Source organism: Corvus cornix, chromosome 2 (genome assembly GCF_000738735.6).
Source record: "Corvus cornix cornix isolate S_Up_H32 chromosome 2, ASM73873v5, whole genome shotgun sequence".
Taxonomy (NCBI): Eukaryota; Metazoa; Chordata; class Aves; order Passeriformes; family Corvidae; genus Corvus; species Corvus cornix.
Genome location: NC_046333.1, coordinates 70,263,094 through 70,275,557, shown reverse-complemented (window position 1 = coordinate 70,275,557; position 12,464 = coordinate 70,263,094). Strand labels below are relative to the sequence as shown.

The 12,464-nt window shown below is 39.9% G+C and overlaps 1 protein-coding gene across 1 annotated transcript; it reads left to right on the top strand.

Annotated features, from left to right (window-relative positions):
* The first annotated feature begins 4,306 nt into the window (after positions 1 to 4,306).
* On the top strand, positions 4,307 to 8,837 carry LOC104698155 (ovalbumin-related protein Y-like). Its single transcript, XM_010413337.4, has 7 exons — positions 4,307 to 4,477; positions 5,115 to 5,165; positions 5,778 to 5,906; positions 6,675 to 6,792; positions 7,029 to 7,171; positions 7,507 to 7,662; positions 8,436 to 8,837. Exons 1-7 carry the CDS (start codon positions 4,310 to 4,312, stop codon positions 8,835 to 8,837), a joined length of 1,167 nt encoding a protein of 388 aa, XP_010411639.3. The 5' UTR covers positions 4,307 to 4,309.
* The last annotated feature ends 3,627 nt before the right edge of the window (positions 8,838 to 12,464 follow it).

Genomic DNA, 12,464 nt, shown 5'->3' with positions numbered 1-12,464 from the left:
TGTGCTGGACAGGGCATTCCATTATCTTTTATCCATTTCAACTGCAGGAAGGTTTGCTTAACCTCACTAGACTCCATGACAGGTCCACAGTGACCCCGTTATCTAGGCACCACCTCTTATATTCTTACAATTCTGTGCTGATAGCTGATCATAATCAAGATTTTTACTTGTGGAATGATTTAGTTGCTTCTGCAACTTGCTTTACATTAATCATACATTTGACCAATAAATAATAAAAATGCTAACAAAACTGGTAACCTGGGTTGTGCATTGACATGCTTCTCGAGCAGTGGACTGCCTCTTCTCTCCTGTAGAACCAAAACATTTCTTTCGTTAATGAATATATTCAACTCAGAAATATTTTACTAACAACATTAATGCTGTGAGTTGGCTGTGACAAAACAACTGTACCAACTCATGGGACATCTTTGTAGCTACCAATTTACAGGCTGTCTATGATGATAGAAATGTGATTCAGGTAGATGGTGCACAGGTGCTAAGGTGGCTCACATATGGTGAGTTGAAGCACACCACCAGACAGTTTGGTTGTCAAGGGAAAAGATTCAAGGCATATTTGAATGTTACAAGTGGCAGGGTAAAACATACTGGCTTCTCCTTTGCCTTCTGAGCTGTCAAGTATACTGCAATGGACCATGGCCATGAGTGTAGAAGACTGTTTCAACAGAAACAAGGCAGTCTTCAGATGGAAAGGCAGAAAGAGCAGCAGCTGCAGGAACAGATTGCAGTCTAGGGAGCACTCCAGCTGTGTGGTTAAAGGTTCACCATACACCGGCACATGCACCCATTTGACCTGTTGTCCTCCAGCAAGGTGGGACCTTTTTCAGCTAAATGGGATTCACAACAGTGGTGACCAGTTTACACACTGCTCCTGTGAGAGAATAGCTCATTCTCTTTGCAGTGATTCTCTCTGCAGTGATGAGCCACCCAAGCAGGTCAAAGTCTAAAGATCTTTCCTCAAAAGCACTGTTCCACCATAATAAAAGTTGTGTCAGACTGGCCTGGACCACACACTGTGCTGTGTGAAGTACGAGTGTGATTTAAGTGCACCAGTCCAGACCAAGCTCTTCACAGTTCCTATTGCATGAGCAACTTCAGCTGAATGGGACTGTGAAGGACTGTATTAGGGAGAAAAGTAGGGATGATTCAGAGGCTTTCCTCTTGCACAGACAACTAAAAGGGTTAAAAAGTCCAACCCTACTCTCCTGAGGCATAATTTGTTCTAGACAATTTCAGAGCCATTTTGTGTATTGACTTTGGATTTCTGTTTTTAAATTACATGGCATTTAAGAGGTCAAAGCAGTTTCTTTTATTGTCTGTCCATTCTTTTATTTCAAATGAATTATGCAACTGGTTTCTGCTTGCTATTGTATATTATGACTGTCTTGCAGACCATGAATGTTTCTTCAGCTGGTTTGTTCAGCTGATGTGCCATGAAGTTGCCTGTGGAAGAATGTAAGAATAGTAAGAATGGTCTTGTAAGAATGGTCTCTGTATGTACAAAAGGCACATTTTGAACTTAGCATGTGGTGCTGTGACCTGTGGAAAAGAACAGCACACCTTAAACTACCCTTCAAAATTAAAGTGGTGACTTCAAATCCTTTCCTGGTAGCATCTGTCTTGGATCTAAATATCCTGATGCCTGAATTAAAAATTGTCTTTTTTATTTTCTCAACCTCTCTTCTCCCAACACATTTTTATTTAGCTCTGTAATTCTTCTCTATATAGATGCTCTGAAATTGCTTTTGAAATTAATTTGTATTCCCAAAATATGCTCACTGAGGGTTTTGTTCCACTGATGTGCTGCACAGACTGTGACTATGTCTGAAAGACACAGATTGCTCTGTAGATTACTCTGGAATGAAAAACTGCTTTGTGAAACACCGTGTCTGAGGTCTCTTACAAAACAGCAAAGGATACCAGGCAAATACATATAATTTCTTGCGGAAAAATCGACTTCGGTTTTATTAAATTTGCCAACAAAGATTGAAAGGATATGCTTTTTCATACGTTCCTTGGTAGCAAATTTTCTCCATTTCTTAGGAAGAGCTAGGGATTCTGGTGGGAAGAAAGACAATGGGACTACTGGTAGTCCAGCCAACAATGGGAGAAAAATTGCAATAAATACAGTCCAGCATATGCTGATTTTACCAAAATTTGCGAGTTCACAGAATGATGGCTCTGAGATGGACCTGGCCTGTCACTACTCAAGACAGAAGAGCATTAAGGAAAATAGCACAAAATTCCTTACAGATATTCTGCAATACTGAATTCCTCACCATTTTTTAAAATTTCGTTTTCACAAGTTATGTTACAATATTTGTTGCCATAACCAAATGGTACTTACTATTCAAGTTCCAATGAATAGATTTTATCATTATTTTTTCTTCAGTCATTTCAATGTGCTCTTGTCTTTTCTGCAAGGTGTCATGTGCTGTGATGAATAAATCTTCCTTGTAGGAAACTTTAGGCTAAAAACCTTTCATTCAGGCTTTTTTTTTTTTTGTTTCAAAGAATGGACTCTTTCCAAGTAAAAGTGCATGTCTGACATTGGGCTCCATCCATCACTTTATTGGATTAACACAGAACAAGCAGCACGGGGCGTGTCACAAAATAACACAAGATATATTTCAAGGGGTTCGTCAAGTCTGCCCCAAGTACAGCTGAGAAGCTGTGCTATACCTTCCCAGGTGAATCTGATAAGGTAAGAATTTATTTCAATTATGATTTAAGTTCTAATCTGCAAGGTAAAAAACAATTATCTTTTACGTTACTTGAAATTGTATTGATGTAACCTCATGTTTATGGCCTTCAATATCAGTTGAAGAAACCAATTAACAAAGGAATCCTTCTGCAGAAACCTTACCTCGACAAGGTAGAGGCCTTGTCAAGTCTCTAAGGGGGGGAATGATGCCTTAGGCTTTAACTTTCATATTTTTCAAATCCTGTACTGCCTAGTGTGTAACTCTGAAGTTTCTTGTGGCCTGTTAGCTGCTGTTCTGTCATGCTAGTTAGACATAACAAGCCACTCTAGGTTTGCTCTCCCAGGACACCCAGATTGTCCTAGGCCCAAAATGTGTAAGAGGAGGGCAAACTTTAGGTAGCTACATCATTAACTGAAGTTTTAATTGGAGAATTAACCCTGATATGCAAATGAACCAAACTTATAAAAGTGTGAAGAACTCGTGACTCAGGGTCCATCTTGGCAGTAGCCTCTGGACTCTGCAGGGTGTTTGTTTGAAGGCCCTTCAAAGAAATACCTACCTTTATTCCCTTATTCTTGTCTAGTCTCTGTTTTTAGGTGGCCACTTCAGGCATCATACCTTTGCATGTGTCTTCTGTATTATTTTACTATTTCACAGTCTGCCATGCATAAAGTCAAAGTATTTGTCTTTATGAACTATAGTTTTGTTTACTAACTCTTCCACACTGAACAGCTGGTGATAAGTTACAACAGACTTTCTTCCTTCTTCCTCTATCGCTTTAATTTTTCATTTAGTATTAAAAGACAAAATTGAATTTGTTTAAATTCCAGGGGTTATGTAAGATATTCTCTGAATGAAATCAAGGAGTGCAGAATGTTCAAATGACCTCATCATTCTACAGCTCTGTGTTATCTTTAATAGTTACGTCTTCAAAAATAAACAACAACAACAAAACTCCCAAGCATTTGCTTCATGAATCTGTTTCTTCACCAAGAACATAAATGGAGCTTAAAGCCTAAAGTATAGTAGTAAGCAGAATAGGTTAATAATAAAAAATCTACCTCATATTACCTATATAAGCAGTTCAATTTAGAGAGAGAATGAGCATCCATTCTATCAGGGGAACAGTTAGATGCATTGTTGTTCAAATTATCCCACATTAAGAGATGATTGTCACATTAATATGTCGATTCCATAGGTACTATGATACATATGACAGAGTACCCTGGATTTTGTTCCCTAACAGCTACAGAGGGAAACAAATTGCTTGAAGATCTGCAAGACCTTAAGTTATAAGTGGTATAAACACTATACTGTTTCATTAGACTTTGAAGTACTGTATTTTATAGCATGTGTCTTCTTTCACCAGCCTAAGCACAGATGGCAGATGTCCAGCACTTTGATTGCTCATGAATCCAAAAGCATGTCCGCCTTTTAAATCCACACCACTGGATTCTGTTTGCTGAAAATACCCTGTGCACTAAGTTTAGGGTCCATGTGCACTGACATTTTTGCATTACAATTGACCTATTTCAGCACAGTAAGTCAGACTCTTTCTTTTTCCTTCAGACACCAGGGATTTCACGATGAGCTCCATCAGTGCAGCAAATGCAGAATTTTGTTTTGATGTATTTAAAGAGGTGAAATTTCACCGCAGCAATGACAATGTGCTCTTTTCCTCCCTGAGCATGCTTTCAACCCTGGCCCTGGTGTATATGGGAGCAAGGGGTAAGACTCAATCCCAGATGGAGAAGGTAAGTTATTTACGTGGGTGTAAAGTGACCTCTATTTCTGCTACTTGTAAAATCCCTGAAAAATATTATCCACTGATGAGGTTCTCACCTGTTTTAATGCACAAGAACTAAGCCAAAGTCACAAAATGGAGAACTGAATCCAGAGTTATATGTAGAAAATAATAATAAAAAAGTGTATCTTTTCAATATAACAGGCAGTTGACTTAAACATAAAAAAAAAAATCTCAGGGACCATAGCAAAACAGATTACCAGTCAGGCAATTTTATTTTATGATTTTTAAATTCTGACAGGTTCCAAATAATGTAAGCAGATTTTCTTTTTTTAATATATAAAGAAGATAAATCCCAGAAACACAGGAAGACAGAGTATTTTTAGCAATACATAAAACGTAATTCAATTAATTTCTAGACATTCACTAGAAAAAAAGTCATCTAAGCAAAGAGTGGTATTTACAGTTTCCAAGCAGATCACAGAGGGCATAGACCAGTTGCAAGCTCACCTGTATCTATTTCCTCAGTTAGCATAATTTTTTTTTCCTGAGCCAACAATTTTATCTCAAGCAATGTGTGTAAATCTTGAATTCACATTATTTTTGGTCATGCTTCTCATTTCTACCACTGATATTGTCTCTTGCAGGTTCTTCACTTTGATAATGTTACAGGAGATGGAGACATTACTGACTCCCAGGTAGAGAAATAACTTAATCTTCCTTTTTGTCTTATTTTCTCCTCAGAGCAAAAGTAGAACTGTTCTGCCTCTCCTTCTGGCAGTTTCAGAACCTGACAAAAACTATGGTAATGACTTCAAACCGAGAGGATCTGTGGAGAGAGGGAAGGAGGGTGTAATTCACCTGTTTTTTAACAAACAGGAAGACAGCAGGTTGCTTTTTTTTTTTCAGCAGAATAAGTAATGGCATGGGGAGAATGCTTTGGGCACCAGGGTGCCTTCCCAGGCAAGTGCTGCTGGGGGATGGACTGTGAGCAGGGCTCAGCACCCTGAGCCAGGGTACAGCAGTTTGATTTTCAGCTGGGCAGGAAGATGCTGAGCAGAGAAGACTCCAGAAGTCTCAGTGACAGGAACACAACAAATCTTATAAAAAGCACATTTCACGGGGCTTGTCTTGACAAGGATGAACGTGCCAGTTCAATGCACCACCACCACCACAGCACCAGCTGTCCCAAAGGTGACAGTGTGTGGAGGAAGACTGCCCTGTAGCATGACTCTTAACTGAAAGGAACAATACTTTGGGATCTTATTTCCTTATGCAATCTGTCTTCTTTTTCCATGTCATCACCTCAGTGTGGCACTGCTGAGTACATCCACAAATCATTCAAGGACCTTCTCTCAGACATCAGGAGGCAAAATGCTACTTACTCACTCAGGATTGCTGACAGGCTCTATATTGACAAAACATACCCTATTCTTCAGGTGAGTTACGTTGTGAACTGACTTCCATGAGATTTCCTGTCAATCCCCTATGACTCTGCCCTAGAGATGCACCACCAACAGTAGCCCACTCTGTTGGTGAAGAGGTGGTTGTGGGCCATGAGGAGAACTGGTACAGAATGAGTTTGGACCTTTCTGTGACTGTTAAGTGAAGGCAAAAGGTATAATGGCATAAAATATGCCTATGTTACAAATCACGGGGAGTAAGCAAGATTGCTGTTAATTTACTAGAAAAATGGCTTTTAATGAAAAATATAACTTTTAAGGGAAATTTAATACATTTTATTACTTGAAATAATGGAGACTGCAATTGTCAAATTTGGATTTTTTCAAAGCCAAATACGAAATCTTCCCAGTGAAAGGAAGCTTTGCTTTTGAAATCTAAGAATGTGAGAACACAGTATTCAAAATAAAGAGAGGAAGGGAAGGAGACAAACATTGTCTGTCCTTAGAAACGTGTTAAACTGAAACTGTTCTAGTAAAACAAAGAAAATATATCAAAATTTTAACTTAGAACCCTGTGTCATCAAAAAGTGCCAGACCTATATATGTGAAGCAGTCTTTCTTGTACAGCTTTAAGATTCAGTTACGGGAAGATAGCTGTGACTGACATCTTCAGTGTCTGACACGTTCAAACCCAGGACATCACTGTTCTTTAAACCATTCTGCTTTATTTCATAATCTTGTGTTACGCATCCATATAATTCCAAGCTCTCATCAGTCTGACAACTGTAACCCTTCTTCTTATAGGAATACATAAAGTGTGCAAAGAAATTCTACAAAGCAGAACTGGAAGAAGTTGACTTCAAAACAGCTGCAGAGGAAGCAAGACAGCTCATTAATTCCTGGGTGGAAAAAGAGACAAATGGTAAGGACTAAAAAATGGGTAGCAGGTATTTTCCCTCACCTACCATAAACTATACCCTTGTCTCCCTCTCCTCATAATCTCTAGAAAAGGTGGGTCAAGCAAGAGCAGGTTGCTTATTGCTATGAAAACAAAACTCCACAAAGCAGGAACCCCCACCCTCACCCCCACATCGCAGATATTTGTGCACACCAGAGGAGCTGTATCTTACCCCTCTCTGCCCTGTCTCTTTCTTGAAGGACGGATCCAAGACTTCCTTGTGTCAGACTCTGTTGGTCTGGATACTGCACTGGTCTTTGTGAATGCCATTTACTTCAAAGGGATATGGAAAACTGCATTTAAAGAAGAACACACTCGGGAAGAGCCTTTCAATGTGACAGAGGTAGGAGGGCACAGACACACTTCTGGCCAGGGCAGCTGTTGGCTCACACAGGCAGCAGTCTGGGTGTTACAAATACATGTCACAGGTTGGGTGATTAGCTGAGTCCCTCATTGTCAGTGCCTGGGCCTAAACCCAAGTAGTGTTCGCAAGATCTGTGTCTGACCAGGCTTCCAGGGCATACAAGTAGGCAAGAGAGGAAAATGGAGACACAGGTCTTCTCCAAAGGCAGCGTGATTGAAGATTGAGTCCTGTCCTTTCACAGGCCTTGTACATTTGTCTGACCAAAGGAAAGAATTGCTCCCACATGACATCATCTCACATTTCTGATTTTGCAGCAAGAGAGCAGACCCGTGCAAATGATGTGTCAGAACGGCACCTTCAAAGTGGCAAGAGTGGCTGAAGAGAAAATTAAGATCCTGGAGCTTCCATATGCCAGTGGAGAGCTGAGCCTGTTGGTGCTGCTGCCTGATGACATCTCTGGCCTGGAGCAGGTATGGTCCTGGCAGGGCAAGCAGAAGATTTATGACTTCAGTGGAGCTTGGCTGCTGTCAGACCTTTTGCTGACCATTGACATCCCAGCTGCCCACACCATGGCTGTGCTGGGCAGGCAGGGGAGCACAAAATCTGCCCAGGTGCTTCCAGGTGCTCAGGCAGAGCCTCTTAGGAGAGTCCTGAACTCAGTTTTATAAGATGAAGGTAAAGCAGTGTAGGGCTGCTGCAGCTCTGCAGAAGAAGATGTTGCTATATGCACCAGTATCCATCAGGTATTAGACGAAGTAGCAAGATTTTTACCACTCTGAGCAATTTCAAATGTTCACTAAAGAAAAAAAAAATTATCCTAGGGGAAATAAAAAAGGAAAGTGATGAAGAAAGCATTCCAAGAGCTGACTAAAAGGAAAATGAGAAAAGTAACATTAGAAAGGAATAAAGTTGAGGAAAGGGATCAATAAAATATCTTCCAAGGGAAACAGTTCTAGGGCCCATATTTTCTGATGTTTTCAAAACTGTATTTTTACAAAAAAAAGATTTGATCTGATGAAGAAATTTCCAGAAGAAAAAGGTTTGAGGAACTTCCTCAAGACAGTTGAGATACTCTCTGTAGTCAGGAGGAAGCATACAGGATAAACAAATGCATTTAAGTATATGTATCAGTTCTATTATGGACACAAAGTAAATGGAAAACAACTGTAACAGGTGGTAAACACAGCTTTTAAGGCCATAGAACTTTTGTCTCAGACATTTCATTCCCTACCTCTCTTTGCAGCTTGAGAACAAAATCAGTTACGAAAGACTCAGGGAGTGGACCAGTTCCAAGGTGATGGAAAAGAAGAGAGTGAAAGTGTACCTCCCACGCATGAAGATTGAAGAGAAATATAACCTCACATCTGTCTTAACATCCTTGGGTATGACCGACCTGTTCAGCCCCTCGGCCAATCTCTCTGGCATCTCTTCAGCAGAGAGCCTGAGGATATCTGAGGCCATCCATGAAGCGTACCTGGAAGTCACTGAAGAGGGCACTGAGGCAGGTGGCTCAGAGGTTGTGACTGGAGACATCCAACATTCCTCTGAGTTTGAAGAGTTTAGGGCTGACCACCCATTCCTTTTCTTGATCAAACACAATCCTAGTGACATGATCCTTTTCTTTGGTAGATATTGTTCTCCGTAAAGAGAAAAGGGCTGGAAATAATGCTTATGTTCCCCTCAGAAACAGACCCCCTTTACTCTAGTATTGTAGTATAATCTTATCTCTTCACTGTCTCTAAGTAGAAAGCCTTCAATATCTAGGGAGATATTCCTGAAGAAGTATGTGACTTTTCAGATCTTTGGGTGCAGATATTTCTGCTTACACAAGTTGTACTCAGGACTTACATCCAGGAATAAATGAGAATTTCAAGAAGAAGCTTAGAAGTATCTTCCATTGTGATTGAATAACTTAAGATTCAGGACCAGTGTTTCGATTTTTGTGAGAAATTCTGACACTGATATTGAGAGTCTGGTTTTTCTATAGGAGTTCTCTGAAATAAACACAGCTTGCAGAATAATCCTGTTCATTTGTTGAACCTGTTATGCTACCATCCTTGAATTGATGCCTGGACAACTTGAAGATGAAATTCTTAATTTCAGCAAATCATTCTTCTTTGAGTAATGCATTTGTGCTTCTTTTTGCTGCACATACTGTAAGGCTAAGGTCTCTTGTTCTGAGGGGGCATACAGAAAGTTTACCATTTCCTCTTAAATCATCATCTCCAAACACAACACCTTCCTGACTGATACAATTTCCCATCTTCATTCCCATGACATGTCATTGATTTTGTGAATGTCAATTGTTGGTCCTTCTATTTATTCTAATAAAAGCATTGCAAACTAAACATGTCTCTACCTGTTCTGGGTTACTGCACCACACAATCAAAATACATGATATAGTGGGCCATGATTATTGACAGAAGGGGTTTAGACTAGGATTTAGATCCTATTTTCAAAACCAGAATGTACCCATATATGAAGTCATTAAAGAACTTCTCTTTTTTTTTTCTAAAATTCTGAGTTTAAGCAAAGTAAGCCCTACAGCTCCTATTTCTACCTTGAGCTTATCTCCATATGACATACCAAATAACTCAGTTTTTTTAAATCTGCTATTGTATTTCCAAATAGTTTTAAAAGATTTCCTCTTATTGCCGTCAGTAAATATATTGAGGTGATGCCTAAGAGATACAACTTCAAGAACGTGAGAAAAGTCTTTTTCTTAAAAGGTGGACAGCTTCAGCTGTCTAATACCCACAAGAAACGTGTGAGGAAATCTTTGTTACTTCCTTTTGGTAACATAATCCCCTAGAGATATTATTTGTTATTTCACAGTCTTTAGGGGGAAGGTTCTTCAGGTTGCAGTTTATCCAATGGAAAGACCTATCAGTGTTAATCACTGACTTAAGCAGTCTTCCTTCTACTGGCATATGTGTGCAGAACTGCAAATCACAGTACTTAAAAAGTGTTTAAAAAAGGGAGACACTTGGCATTATTTGGAGCTGTCTCAAACATTTTCAAAGTAAGTATTAAATATTACTTGAAATGATGATGCTGACTACAGGGAAACACATCTTCTTGGCTGCTATGAGGCCTATGGGAGAATGGCAAATACTGGTCTTCCCAAGAGAGTTACAAGGGATCAGGTATGGTTAACACAAGTATTCAAGCAAAAAAGTATTTATATATATATATATGCAATTTCAAGGTTTACTGTGCATATCATGTTCTGCTTCCCTTATAGTCTAAAACAGTAAACAGAGTTTTGCTACAACTAAAACAAAAAAGAAAAAGGCAGGATTGACTAAATACTGTTCTAAGGAGCAGAAGGTGAAAGTTTATAAACAATTATAAATCTGTTATTAAACTGAAACAAGCATATCTGTCACTTTGCACTTTCTAGGTACAATGAAAATAAAATTAGTATTTATTATATGATATAACATGAATATAAAAGTAACTATTCTCTTGTTTAATTGTTCCTTTGTTTGATGATTATTTTAAAGAAAAGAAATTGAGAAAATCAATGGTAATGAAATAAAATGAATTAAATGGTATTTGGTTTCCTAAAACTACACATGAGAGAGGCCCATCGAGCGTCCTCACTGTGAAACAGAGCTATTTGGCTCATTTTACATGGGGCCGTTAGGTGTCGCTAGGGATACAAAATGATGTCTCAAGTCTTCTGACAGACAGACATCTGTTGAAAACTAGGTTTGGGAGCTTAATGTAAATTTCAATTTTGTTCTTAATTTTTGGGTAAGAAGATGATTATGATCAATATACTGAAAATGTAGACCAACGGCACCGTGCCTGGAACCCAGTAATTTTTGAAGAAAAGGACAGAAATATTATTTGGTGAAAGATTAGAGGCATTTTAGGATGTCTCTGTCCTGGATAAAAAAATACCTCAGTCAAGCACTGGAGTAGGGATAGAGCTATTTGGTTTATGAAAGAGAAAACATCCTCCAAAGAGGCTAAAATGAGAGGTAAAAGTGCAGATTCAGCAAGGCTGAAAAAGATCCCTGTATCAATGGCTGAGCCCAGTACTGTGCTTGTGCATTGCTGGTCTGGGCCAGCAGGACCTGCTGCAAAGGCACTGCCAGGGTTTGTGTGGCTGCTGCAGCTCCCATGGGAAGCAATTCTGGAAAGAGCAGCATGGAGGGTGTTACAAAAGGATGAAGGAAGAGCAGCTGTGTGGAGAGCAAACACTGCCTGCTGTTTCCCAGCTCTGAAGTCCAGCAAGAGTTCAATAACATGAATCCCAGATCCCACAAAGCTCCCACAAAGTCTAGGTATTGTCCTATAGTTCTTTTTATTCCCTGGCAGCATCACTGAAGTTGGTATGTCAATAAACTGCCATCTGTCCGTTTGCTACACTCCATTTTCATGATGTGCCATGTTGTTCTGGATTTACTGTACTGCCAGGGGTCTGTGGAGCAAAAACAGATACATGCACAGGACAGCATTTGAAATGCTGTGTGAACTAAGTGTGCCTTTCCTTCTCATGTCATTTGGGAAAGGGTTGGAGAAGACTTATCTTCCCTGCCCTTTGGGGAATATAATTTTCTGAGACCATTCCACATCCCTCTGCATCTAGGACTTGCGAGAGAGGCCTACCTTCTCATAAGCAAACCAAACCCATGGTTGAAGGCACAAGATTTAGCAGGCATTATGCTGTAACCACAGTCACTAGAGGAAGTGCAGAGAACCTCCTGGACTCCATGGCAAAGCTGTCCTGGGTTCCCAAATGGTATTTGAGAAAGCACAGCATGCTGAATCAAACTGAAAGCTACATGCCTGCTAGAAAGGCTTTGACACAGAGCAGGGCTTTCTGTTTCTTGTGGCTAGTGAGCTAAGATTTATCAATATGGAAAAGGGACAGCAGAGAGGGGATTGTCAAAGAGCAGCAAGGGTGGGCCTGCTTGGCAAGGAAAGGGGATCCAGGGCAGGAGGTGACAAAAAATCAGAAAGGCAGGGGCTTTCCCCATAAGATATTGAATGCTGCAGTTCCCTACACTGCTGTCCAGTGATTCCCAAACAAGCCTGTGGTGATGAGGTAGGTCAAATATCAAGCCTACAGGTTAAATCCATAAATCAGAGTCTGTAGTGTTCCTGACCAGAACGTTATTGTACATCGAGGAGTTAGTGCCCACATAAAAATGGATCGGATCAGGCTGATCAGTGTGTGCAGTTTTGTGCTAAGTTATGCTGCACATACTTCTCGGTATCCAGGCAGAAGTTCAGCACTATACAGTGCTGAACATATCAT